Source organism: Sapajus apella, unplaced genomic scaffold, assembly GCF_009761245.1.
Source record: "Sapajus apella isolate SASKATOON/1434 unplaced genomic scaffold, GSC_monkey_1.0 scaffold25, whole genome shotgun sequence".
Classification (NCBI taxonomy): domain Eukaryota; kingdom Metazoa; phylum Chordata; class Mammalia; order Primates; family Cebidae; genus Sapajus; species Sapajus apella.
The window spans coordinates 10,647,851-10,661,698 of record NW_022436965.1 but is presented as its reverse complement, the minus strand read 5'-3'; the positions used below and the strand labels follow the sequence as shown (position 1 = coordinate 10,661,698).

Genomic DNA, 13,848 nt, shown 5'->3' with positions numbered 1-13,848 from the left:
TTAAAATTAGAAGGGCTGTTAGGGAAGTCATCAAGCATAGTCCCTTTGTTTTTCATCAAGAAATTGAGGCCCACAGAGTTTATGTAGCTTTCCCCAGGTCACACACACAGCAGAATGGTAGAGCTGAAACTAGAATCCTCCTCTCCAGAGTTCAGCTAGCTAAAGTTAAAGTTAACTTAGCATCTCTGCTTTCAACCTCATAGATTTTTTTTAATAGATTTTTTTTTTTAAACCTAAATCGATGACTTAGTTATCTTCAGTAGAAACTGATCCTTCTAAATAGTATTTTGTTGAAATTAGCAGAGTGCTAGATAGCTAATTACTGCAGTTGAATAGCTGTACAGAGCAAGTACAGATGTGAAAGTGTGACTAAAAGTGGATTAAGGCCTGGGCAATGGCTCATGCCTGTAATCCTAGCACTTTGGCAATGCCGGGACAGGCGGATCACGAGGACGGGAAATCAAGACCATCCTGTCCAACATGGTGAAACCTCGGCTCTACTAAAAATACAAAAATTAACTGGGCATGGTGGTATATGCCTGTAATCCCAGCTACTCAGGAGGCTGATGCAGGAGAATCCCTTCAACCAGGGAGTTGGAGGTTTCAGTGAGCCGAGATAATGCTACTGCACTCTAGCCTGGTGACAGAACAAGACTCGGTCTCAAAAAAAAAAAAAAGGTAAATTAAGCCGGCCAGGTGGGTGCCATGGCTCACTCCTGTAATCCCAGTACTTTGGGAGGCTGAGGCGGTGGATCACCTTGAGGTTAGGAGTTGACGACCAGCCTGGCCAGCGTGGTCAAATCCCATCTCTACTAAAAATACAAAAAATTAGCCATAATGATTTCCATACTAGACTGAATCTATTGTATATCTTTTTCTTGTCCAGTGTTCTGTTACCATCAGAGGACTTGTTGGGGGAATGCCTTGACATCAATCAAAAGCATTTTATATTAGTAGGCATTTATGTCTCCATCATTCACGATTTTTTTTCTTTCCTATGTAGCATCTTGAAGGATGATCAATTCTATTTTTAAATAATGCTCTTTTGTCTCAACTTTATTCAACTTTTAAAGGGCACTTTTTATAAGAATGTATTTATATTTAATTAAAGGGCACTTTTTATAGAATGTATTTATATTTAATAAGGAACATGTTTCTGGAAAGAAATTCTAATTTTAAACATTTATTACACTGGTTTTTAAACTATTTTATTTTCATTTTCTATTAGTTATTTCGTTCCTCATTCCGAAACTAGAGCTTTTGAATATGCTTAATCTTTAATAGAGGAAAATTATTGTTTTCTATGTTGGGCTAGACAAAAAATTTAAATCGTACATTTTTAAAGTTTATTTCACATGTTCCAATATTATTTTACTTTTTGTACTAGGTCATGCATGCATTTAGCAGTTATGCACTTAAGAGGGTGGGTGATATTTGAATGTTGTGAATAGAGCCTTTTGCCAAGTGCTTTGTTTTGCATAATATTTTGATAATTGGCATCAAAATAAGCTTATTGTACATTCATAAAGAATGGCAAGGAAGATTGCAATGTCTTAATTTGAAATTTAGCAAAAATGTTTTTCCTTGAACTTCAGTGCAGAAAATCAAGGCAATCCAGATGTGAATGTGTGTGTTTTTGCGTGTATGTGTGTGTGTAAGTGAAGGAGAAATGAAATACTGAGTTATATGTGATATGTGGGGAAACAGACATTAAAATAGTCTGTTATTTACAAATACATGTAGGCAAGATTATACATAATTTTAAGAATCCAAATGAATGGCTGGATTTATACCTAGATTTTCTCACTTCTATGACATACTGATATTACTCCTTGCCCTTCCAAGGCAAAAAATGTTGCCTTGATCTACAAGTTATTGTTGTTGTGCATGTGAACAGGAGCATGCTCTGTCAAAGAGGATTAACCTTTCCAAAGTTATTACTGGACTTTTTATACATACACACACACACACACACACACACACACACCCCTATATACACCTATTTACTGTTACAAAAGAAGAAAATTTGGGGTGTTTTTTTCCTGCTTTTATAACTGTAAAATGGAATGTTCTTCTTACCTTTAACCTTAGGAGTAAGCTGTCCATAGCAGTTTTTTTTTTCAATTGACAGTATTTATTGGGACTAGCTCACTTTATTAATTATGCATCCTGATATCTTATAGAATGGGTATTGTATTTCGATATTATTAATTAAGTGGGCCTTTGTTAGTTATAAAGCAAGATGCCTCCAGTAGGTCCTGTTAGCAGTAAGTTTTATATTGTAGGGTATTTTTGTGTAAATCAGTTTACTAAATTATATTTATTTTCAAGCTAGATTGTGATGGTAAGGTTAAGTAAGGCAAATATAGTGCTTTTTAAATTTAACTTCATACTTAAAATACATGACAAGGTACAGATTAAAAAAATCACTTGCTCAGGATTACGTATGTATGTAGAGTTGCTGATATACTAGGTTCATGGCCATAATTGTTATACTATCTGTTAAAGCTTAATTGAAAACTAATTTAGTCCCACAGTGTACTTACTTTACTGACAAATAAGTAAATTTAACTGAAAATATAGATGGTGGTTAAACAGCATTTGAGAAGAAAGACATGTTTATTCAGAAACCATTGGTAAGATCTATAAAAGTACACTTTTTTAAATGTCACAGAGAGTGTAATGCCTGCTTAACTGAGTCGCTTATAATGTTCTTCAGGAAGCAGATTAAAAGTTCTTCACTCAGCTCTTATGCTTTCCCTTTCTCATTCTTTCTGCCTCTTGATCTCTTGGTTTAAAATCTTCCTCCTTATTTTGTAGACACTGCTCTCCTGTTCACTACTTCTTCTCTGTCTTTACGTCTCATCACTGGGCCTCTCTCAGTGTCTGTTTTCCCAACCTTCATCCCAAATTCCAGCTGTATATCTACAACCAGTTGGTCAGGTAACTTTGCACCTTTTTCAGTGCACTCTTTGATAGAGCATGCTCTGTTCTTTTTGTTTGTTTTATTTGCTTTTTCTCTCTCTTTTTTTTTTAATAGCCTACAGGCCTCTTGTCAAATGTCCCATAAATTTTACCTTTTGTTTCCACATTAATTTGATGATTGCTCATGATCATTGCTCAAGAAGTAGAGTGACAGTTCTTGTGCTTTTTAGTGTTTGTGCAATACATGAACGCATGTTTGTTGGTTAACTACCACATAGATGTAACACCAGTAATGTGAGCAGCTCACATTTTATTTTGTTGTGGCATCTATATTTGAAGATGGTTTATTAGTAGCCTCTAAACTAAGTAATTTTTCCTAAGTCAGTAATTTATTCTAACCCTTTGGGCCTAAGATATCATTGGCTATTTAAGTTCAGAAATCAGATTAAATTCAGAATTTGATGCATTCCTTTACTCAAGTAAATAAATAGTTATGTTTACATGCATTAAACACTGGACTGTGGTGCTCATTTCTCTCCATGAAAAAAAGATTTACCACTTGACATTGCATTTCTTAGGTAATAGAAGAAGCAAAACTCATTAAACCTGAAGCAAAGCCAGTCAGAAATTTAAAATAAAAGTGAAAAAGGGACATGAACATGTTTTTTGTTTGCTTGCTTGTTTTGGGGCTTTGGGGTTTGTTTTTTATTGTTGTTTTTGGTATTTGTTATTTTGGGTTTTGTGTGTTTTCTAGTCTGAGCCTTCAGAATAAATTCCTTACATCTTCTGTTATGGAAAAGAATAACCTACAAAAAATGAATATGTATGTGTGAACATTATCAGTTATGGTTGTCTAGATATTCTGAAGGTTTTTTTCTGAATATACTATCTTCCCTTTGCTAACTTTACAAACCTTTATGAGTAAAACATAAATTTCGTCATTTTCTGAATAAGTTGACTTATGAAATCTCCCATTATCTCAAGCTTTTTTCAGAGAGAAGAGTAGTGTGAATGTTCTACTTTTGCACAACTTGTTGATAAGGTGGTGAGTGATAGAGCTCTCAAAGTGATCTCTATTGGTTTGTTCTCTCAAACTGTTCTTCATGGTATGACCATAGGTTTCTGACAAAGCGAGAGCAAAAATTAATGCAACGGCGACAACATGCTGAGGAGCTCCTAGAGTGGAAGCGACGATTGGACGCAGAAGAAGCAGAAATCCGTCAAATGGAAAAACAAGCTTTGGCTGCTTGGGACAAAGAATTAATAAAACCCAAAACTCCTAAGAAAGAACTGGAGGACCAGAGAACAGAACAGAAAGGTAATAAATACTGACTGTGTTCAGACTGAAAACTAAAGCCTAACATAATTGAAAGATTTATTTCATGACTTTTAAAAATGAGAGGCTGGGTTCAGTGGCTCACGCCTATAATCTCAGCACTTCTGAAGACCAATGCTGGAGCATCGCTTGTGGCCAGGAGTTCCAGACCAGCTTGGGTGACATAGCAGACTCCGATTCTGCAAAAAATTTAAAAAGTAGCTGGACATGGTGGTGCATACCTATATTCCTAGCTACTGAGGAGAGAAGCTTGCTTGAGCCCAGGAGGTCAAGGTTATGGAGAACTATGATCACCCCCACTGTGCTCCAGCCTGGGTGACAGAGTAAGACCTCTCTCTAAAAAAAATTATAATTAAAATGAAAATGATTAAGGTGATGCAAATGATGAGAAAGCTGATATAACCACAAATGCTAGAAAAATTAGAAAGATAAAAAAATTATAACACCTTTATTCCAATATAAACTTGAAAACTTACAAGAAATGACTAAATTCTTCTAAAAACTACAACTTACCAAAGCTTACTCAGTAAGGTAAGAGAACCCCCCTGATTCTTCCACCAGTAGAGGAATTGTACCCCAGTAGCTAAGCATCTTTTTACATTGACCTTCTTTACCTTTACCAGTATATAAGACTTTAAAGGGAGGGATAAACTAGTATTATAATTCTTTACTTTTTCAGAGAGTAGAAAAATAGACATTTCTCAACTCATTTTATGAGGCTAGCATATAAGCTTGATATTATGTCCATAAAAGGACAGTATCAGAAAAGCAAAGGCCAGTCTTACCTATCCTGAATTATATATTAGCACACTAAGTTCAACTATATATACAAATCCTAATACTTAGTGACGGAGTGGGATTAACACACATTAAAAAGATGATATTGTGGTGGATTACCTTAAACAGATTAAAGGAGAAAAATTGATCATCTCAATGGATTAAAAGCATCACCTGTAATCCCAAGAGTTTGGGAGGCCAAGGTGGGCGGATCACATGAATCCAGGAGTTCGAGACCAGCCTGGGCAATATGGTGGAACCCTGTCTCTACCAGAAGTACAAAAAATTAGCTGGGCATGGTGGTACGTGCCTGTGGCCCCAGCTACTCAGGATGCTGAGACATGAGAATCACTTGAGCCCAGGAGGCAGACGTTACAGTGAGCTGAGATGGTACCACTGTATTCCTGGGTGTCAGAGTGAGACCCTGTCTCAAAAAAATAAATAAGTAAAAATAAAAAGCATTTATGATAAAATAAATAAACTTCACATCAAAGTAGCCATTGAAAGGAACTTTCTTTACCCAATAAAGGATATTAACAACAACAAAAAACCAAACCTGTGATAGATACCATCCTTAATGGTAAAACATAGAAACTTCCTTTGTATTTGGAAATAAGACGAGGATGCTTATTTTTAGCTCTATTCAGCATTGTGTAGAGGTCCTACATATACATTTAAGGCTAGAAAAAAAATTAAAAGCTATACAGAGTGAGAAGAAGCAAAATTCTCATTATTTACAATTAATAAAGCTATACACATAGATAATCCAGAATTTACGTGTTTATTATTAGAATTAATAAGTGAGCTTAGCAAGGTTTCTGGTTATAAAATTCATATACAAAACTCAACTACATGTCTATAGATCAGCAAAAATTGATTAGAAAAATCTAATTTTTAAAAAAGAAACAAATAGAAATAAAATATAATAGAAACCAAAAAAATGAAGTACGTAGAAATAAAATTTAACAAAAAGTGTACAAGATCTTTAAATAGAAAAATTTAGAATTTTATTAGGAGACATTAAAGAAGACCAAAATAGCCTGGGTCCAGTGGCTCACGCCTATAATCCCAACACTTTGGGAGGCCAAGGCAGGCAGATCTCTTGAGCTCAAGCGTTCACAGCAAGCCTGGGCAACATGACCAGACACTGTCTCTACAAAAAATACAAAAAAATTAGCCAGGCATGGTGGCACATGCCTGTAGTCCCAGCTACTTAGGGGACAGAGGCAGGAGGATTGCTTGTGCCTGGGCGGTCAAGGCTGCAGTGAGCCTTGTTCATGCCACTGCACTCTAGCCTGGGTGACAAAGCAAGACCCTGTCTCAAAAAGTATGAGGCAGGAGAATTGCCTGAACCTAGGAGGCGGAGGTTGCGGTGAGCCGAGATCGTGCCATTGCACTCCAGCCTGGGTAACAAGAGTGAAACTCTGTCTCAAAAAAAAAAAAAAAAAAGACAAAATAAACAGAACATTATTCCATATTCACAGATTCACTGTCATAAGGTACTAACTCTCCTTAAGTTAATCTATAGATTCAAGACTATTTACGTGAGAAATCCAGCAAGATTTCTTTGTAGGAAAGCTTTGACAAGCTCATTAAAAAATTTATATGAGGCCAGGCACGGTGGCTCACACTGGTAATCCCAGCACTTGGGGAAGCCAAGGCAGGTGGATCACCTGAGGTCAGGAGTTGCAGACTAGCCTGGCCAACATGGTGAAACCCTATATATACTAAAAATACAAAAATTAGCCAGATGTGGTGGCACATGCCTGTAATCCCAGCTACTTGAGAAGCTAAGGCAGGAGAATCTCTTGAACTCAGGAGGCGGAGGCTGCAGTGAGCCGAGATCATGTCACTGTACTCCAGCCTGCGTGACAAGAATGAAACTCCATCTCAAAAAAAAAAAAATTATACGACAGAACAAAGGACTAAAAAGCAACAACACTACTAAATAAGAACCACAAAATGCAGAAAACTTACTTTACTGTGTATGAAGACTTCTAAGGTGTAGTGATTAAAATAATACATTTGCACAGAAAGAGACAAATAGACTGTGAAACGGATAACCCGATCTGTGCATCTGTGGAAGCTGACCCTCCTGTTTGTGGGAGGCAAAAATGAAGTCGGATTCCTCCCTGACAGTATAAAAGATCTGTTCCAAGAAGGAAATAAACAGTTAAGTGAGAAAATTAAAACTATGAAACTTTTAGAATATAAGAGAATGTATTTATGACATCGGGGAAATAAGGATTTAACATGTTATACAAAGCAAAAACTATAAAGTACAAAATTGATAAATTTGACTTCGGTAAATTAAGAATTTCTGTTTTTTGTCATAAAGTAAAAAATACAAAATAAGATTTTACTACTCACATGACTGAAAAAGGTACAGTATCAAGAATATATAAATAACTCCTGGGAATCAATAATAAAATGAAAACCACATAAAAATTAGAAGAGCAGGCACTTAAAATGAGGAACTCCAAATGGTCACTAAGCGTGGTCAAGGGTTTATGAAAAGATGCTCAACTTCTTTAGTAATCAGGGCATGAAAACCACAAAGAGTTAAAGGTTGGATATCCCTTATCTGGAATGCTTGGGACCAGAAGTGTTTCAGATTTCAGATTTTTTTAGATTTTGGAGCCACTAGCTATGTGTGATTATTAAGCACTTTAAATTTGGCAGTACAACTAAGGAACTGAAATTTTAAATTTAATTGATATTCAAGTAGCCACATGTAGCTGATGGCTACTGTACTGGACAGTGCGTGCAGATTATATATTTTACAAAGTTTTGATGTTTTTCCATTTTGTTTTATGTCACACTATATGGAATATATTTCAAAAGAAAGCTGAAGATTGGCTGATACTGTTTATATTTCTTTACAAATGTCCAAATTTTGCCAGATTTTTATTGACATTTAACTCTGACTTCAAAAATCAGAGATGCAATGAGGCACCACCTCACAGCAATTAAAATAGCTGTTATCAAAAAACGGAAGATAAAAAATGTTGGTGAGGATGTGGAGAAATTGGAACCTTTGTGCACTCCTGTTGGAAATGTAAAATGGTTGCAGCTTCTATGAAACAGTGTGTCAGTTCCTCAAAAAAAGTTAAAAATAGAATTAACATGTGATTCAGTAGTTCCACTTCTGGATATATATCCAAAAGAATCGAAAGCAAGATCTCAAAGATATATTTGTACATGCATGGTTGTAACAGCATTATTCACAGTAGCCAAAGGGTAAAAGCCATCCCAGTATGCATCAACAGATGGATAAGCAAAATGTGGGAAATATGTACAATGGAATATTATTTGGCCATAAAAAAGAAGGAAATTCTGACATATACTGCATTTGTTTATGAAACTTGAAGACTTTATGCTTAGTAAAATAAACCAGTTTCAAAAGAACAAATACAGTATGATTCTTACATGAGGTACCTAGAGTAGTCAGATTCATAGAGACAGAAAATAGATTGGTGATTGTCAGGGGCTGGGGTGAGGGAGGATGGGAATTTGTTTAATGGGTACAGAGTTTCAGTTTTGGAAGAAAAAGTTCTGGAGATGGATAGTGGTGATGGTTGCACAACAGTGTGAATGTACTTAATGTCACTGAACTGTACATTTGGTTAAGATGGTAAATTTTATGTGTATTTTGCCACAATTTTTCAAAGTTAATTTTTAAGAAGTCAGGGAGTATAGGAAAAGATCTTGAAAGACACACGTCTGCCAACCAAACTTACCCACCACTGGTTTACCTTTGAGATATGGCAATCAGGTAAGCGAAAGTGGTTGAGGATGGGCGTGTGAAGTAGTCACTTTACATCCTTCTCTAATATTTGAAGTTTAAAAAAAAAACTATTACAATTTTTGAAATATGGGAAAAGGAAAAAATGAAGTCTTCCAAAGAGACAGATGGAGAGAATCCTCGGTGGTTATCTCTCAGGAGGTAGTAGTAAAGGTGACTTTCATTTTTTTCTTTATAGTTTTTATATTTGAGTTTCTCTTTTGATGAGGTGACTTATAATTATAAAATAAAGTATCTCTATTGAGGGCTATAAAGCAGAAATATAAGGGTTCTATTCTCTACTACCTGAAAATTAAAACATTTTCTAAACCCTTTTCAAAGTTCCTTTTGTTTTGTTTTGTTGTGTTTTGTTTTGAAACAGATTCTTGCTCTGTTGCCCAGGCTAGAGTGCAGTGGCATGATCTCAGCTCACTGCAATCTCTACCTTGTGGGCTCAAGTTCCTGTGCCTCAGCCTCCCGAGTAGCTGGGACTACAGGCATGCACCACCATAGCCAGCTAATTTTTTTTTTTTTTTTTTAAAGTAGAGACAGGGTCTCTCCATGTTACCCAGGCTAGTCATGATTTCCTGAGCTCAGGTGATCACCTGCCTCTGCCTCCTAAAGTGCTAGGATTACAGGTGTGAGCCACTGCACTTGGCCCACATTCTTTTTTTTTTTTTTTTTTTTTTTGGCGGTGGGGAGACAGAGCCCTCCGTTGCCCACACTGAAGTGCAGTGGCATGATCTTGGCTCACTGTAACCTCTGCCTCTGGGGTTCAAGCGATTCTCCTGCCTCACCCTCTCGAGTAGCTGGGATTACAGGCACGTTCCACCACACCCAACTAATTTTTATTTTTGTAATTTCAGTAAAGAAGGGGTTTCACCATGTTGGTCAGGGTGGTCTCAACGTCCTAACCTTATGCCCACCTCGGCTTCCCAAGGTGTTGGGATTACAAGCGTGTGCCACCATGCCTGGCTGGCCCACATTCTGTCTTTCATAGATTAAATATCCCTGATGATTTTTAGAATTTTTTCATTCATTCATTCAACCATTTCTATTATGCCACACATACACAGTAAAAATATACCTTTTAAATTTTGGATTAAATGCTTTGGAATGTCATATCACTCTTATTTTTTGAAGTAAAACATTATTTGGGGGCATAGGTATTTCTTATGTTAAATAAACTTACAGATTTCAGGTCTAGAAGGAGATAATTACAGACAAAATATTTAAGTGACATTTTAAAATTTGAGTACATTAAACATTTCCAGTACTTACTCAAAGCTTGATATTATAACCTCCTTTTGAGGCATGTTAGCTGTGGAGGCAAAGAAAGCAAGCCATGTACATTTGTAAGATTATGCAAGAATATGTGCCAAAATTTTGTTTAATGTCAAACATCTTTCTGTTTTCTTAGAAAGAGCAGAAGCCACAATAGACAGGAAATTCCCAAAGCAAGACAGTGCTATAAATTTTGAGAGTGCTAAATAAAATTCATAGTATCTTCATCTCCATCAGTGCATGTAGTCTAGTTCATTCCTTTTTAGTGCTGTGCACCATTTCGTTGTATAAATATACCACAATTTATTTTGCTATCAGTAGACTTCTGTGTTTTTTCCAATTATTGACTGCTACAACAATCCTGCCAATGAACATGTACATGTCTTCTGCTGCATATAGGTAAGATTTATCTAGAATGTATACCTAGGATTGGAATTGCTAGAATATGTGTTTTCATCCTTTCCAAGTAATACCAAAGTAGTTGGACCAGGCCAGCGCGGTGGCTCACATCTGTAATCCTAGCACTTTGGGAGGCCAAGATGGGCAAATCACTTGAGTCCAGGAGTCTGATACCAGCCCAGGCAAAATGGTGAAACCTCATCTTTACTAAAATTGGAAAAACAGGTGGGAGAATCACCTGAGCTTGGGAAGATCAAGGCTGTGGCGAGCCCTAGTCACACCACTGCTTTCCACCGTGGATGACAGAATAAGACCCCCATCTCAAAAAAAAATACAAAAAGTAGTTCGACCAATTTCTACTCCTAAAGGAATGGATATGAGTTGAAACTGCTCTGCACCCCACAAACACTTAAATTGTAAGTTACTATCATTGCTGATTATGGGTGGTAGATATCTTCTCTCAGTTGGCATCAGCCGAAATTCTTAATTAGACTAAACAGACTTTATAGTAAATGTTAAGTGATGATGATAAAGAAATTCTATCTAAATGCAGTGAGTAGGCCAGGCACGGTCGCTCATCATGCCTGTAATCCCAGCACTTTGGGAGGCCAAGGCAGGTGGATGACTTGAGGTCAGGAGTTCGATACCAGCCTGACTAACATGGTGGGACCACCTTCTCTACTGAAAATACAAAATTAGCTGGACGTGGTAGTGCACACCTGTAATCTCAGCTACTTAGGATGCTGAGGCAGGAGAACTGCTTGAACCTGGGAGGCAGAGTTTGCAGTGAAACAAGATGGCGTCATTGCACTCCAGCCTGGGCAACAAGAGCAAAACTCCGTTTCAAAAAGTAATAATAACAATAATAAATAAATGCAATGAGCAATAATATGCTAAAAACAATGTGTATCAGTGTAATTTTCCCATTGACCAAGATTGTATATTTTTTTCTTATTTTCTCCCTCTCTTAATAGAAATAGCAAGTGAAGAGGAATCTCCAGTACCTTTGTACTCTCATCTAAACAGTGAAAGCTCCATTCCAGAAGAATTAGGCAGCCCTGCTGTTGAATACGTACCGTCTGAGTCTATAGAACAGGAGCAACCAGGGAGTCCAGATCGCAGTATACTAACTGAAGAAATGGTTTGTTCACAGGAACTAGAATCTTCTACCTCTCCTGGTAAACATGTAAGTTAATGTATATTTATATCTTAAAGATTCTCTAGAAAAAAACTGCCTGAAAGCTATATTATTAACAGTTATATTATTGCTATTAATGACAGTATTAACTACTGTATCACCATACTTGTAACATACAGGATATAACATTTGAATAGAAATAAAGCTTTTCATTTACTTCTGTAGATTTACAAATATATGAGTGATGGCATTAATGGAGGTTATAAAATCGTATGCTATCAAGTCTGTTAATATTGAGGGAATAGGAACTTTCAAAGTATGAAAAACAATTTATAGGAACAACACAGTTTCTTTCTGAAATCTGTTTTTTCACATAACAAAACCAGTAAGATCTTAAAATACAAGAGTACCTTTACTGTAACTCAATTAATAACTTCTGTATAACTCATAGAATAAAAATAGTGGTTTAATCTCTTAAAGGCAGGTCTGAAATAGTTATTGATTTTAAATTAAAATAATGGCTATTATTAGGCTAAGAAGATTTTCTACATTGTCCTTAACTATGTACTTTATAGAAAAAAACTAGCTGGTAAAAACTCAAGATAGAAACTTAACTGTTTTTGTTAAATATAGCAAAAAATTAGCAAAACAGTATTAAATATTTAGTATACTGTGATATACTAAAGTATACACAGACATTGTTGAAGCCTCTTTATGTTTTTTTTATTTTAAATCTACCCAAATTCAGAATGGAATATCCTTTGTTAGAGTCTTCTATTTTTATTGTGGATGGAAAGAATTAATTTCATTTCCCCTGTTGAAAAGTCAATCAGATTCATATGTGTTACAGCACCTAGAAGATCTAGAAGAAAAACATTTTTTATTCAATGAAGATCCTATTTAATATTATGTTAAAAAATATTCCAGTGTCCTTGTGCACATACTTGAAATCAGCATTTTTAGGTTATTAAAAACTTTTAATAATTATGTTAGTGGTTTCTTATTTATTACATGATAATATTAGGCTTGTATAGATAATTTACTTGTAGCATTATCTATTATTCTGTAAATTTCTACCTTCTAGGCATTTACAACCAAACTGCATTTAAACAATCTTACAAGTTTATTAGTTCTTATAAATTGAGTAGATTCTACCTAGTATCATTATTCATGAGGCTCAGAATAGCCAAGAACTGATTGACTATTAAAAATTAGAGCTTTTTTCACAAGAAAATATAACACAGAAGTCTAAACTAGTATGTCCTAAAGTGGTTTTTATAACAAAAGCTAACATTTATTGAGTGTTTACTTACCAAGTGTTTACCAAGTGCCTTACATGGATTATCTCATTTAATCCTGGCAAGAATCCTATAAAGTAGATGCTGTTCTAATCCCCAAGCGAGGAAACTTACCCAAAGTCACAGGGATAGGAAGTGATAGTAGCTAGGAATCAAATCAGGCATCTCACTTCCTCCTGATGTCACCGTAGAAATTTTCTTTTGTTCTCTTGTGGGCAAACTTCTTATGCTCTATTTTCTTCTTCCCTTCTTCTCTCCCCCTCTCCTTTCCATAAAAGTAGTACATACTTTGTATTTTTTAAATTAAAAGAATGTGGGAGTAAATATCACTGACATGATAATCACTTCTAATTTATTGTAAACCTTGTTAAAAGCATGCTCTCATAATTTTTCTTCAAAAAAATTGAGGTCTTATCTCTTCTATAATTTGTAACCATTTTTAAAAAATGAGCTTTCCCAGGTTGAATAATGTGTAAACTTTTTTTCACTTATGTCCAACAGTTATTTTAAATTCTTTGTAAATATTACCTTTAAATGGCTAGTATCTCAAATTTTAAATAGAATTTTATAATTACATCACAAAATAGTTCTCATTTGGTTTTCTGTTTTAACAGTCACTTCCCAAAAGCTGTACATCTGTGTCAAAGCAGGAGTCTAGCAAAGGAAGTCATCGGACTGGAGGACAATGTCACCTGCCTATCAAGTCCCATCAGCACTGTTACAGTTGGTCAGATGAGTCATTATCTATGACACAGTCAGGTAAGACTAATCCTGAGGAGTTTGTATTTGTGTTGTATTTGAACAGCCTCTGCTCTAAAAGGCTTCAAGGAATTTGTTGACCTTAAGAAGCATATGTAGACAGTCAATGGTGGGTTTATGTAAGATTGTGAGGAGGATTAATATCATA

General features: G+C 35.6%; 1 protein-coding gene across 12 annotated transcripts in view; it reads left to right on the top strand.

Annotated features, from left to right (window-relative positions):
* The window catches only part of CEP350 (centrosomal protein 350), a 151,700-nt gene that overhangs the window by 105,700 nt on the left and 32,152 nt on the right, over positions 1 to 13,848 (top strand). For 11 of the 12 annotated variants that reach the window (XM_032291254.1, XM_032291248.1, XM_032291253.1 and 8 more), the window contains 4 exons: positions 2,821 to 2,943; positions 4,044 to 4,243; positions 11,480 to 11,691; positions 13,556 to 13,700. In XM_032291254.1, the coding sequence (XP_032147145.1) occupies positions 2,821 to 2,943; positions 4,044 to 4,243; positions 11,480 to 11,691; positions 13,556 to 13,700 (680 nt within the window). The remainder of the gene's footprint in view (positions 1 to 2,820; positions 2,944 to 4,043; positions 4,244 to 11,479; positions 11,692 to 13,555; positions 13,701 to 13,848) is intronic. The other variant, XM_032291256.1, reaches the window with a different exon arrangement.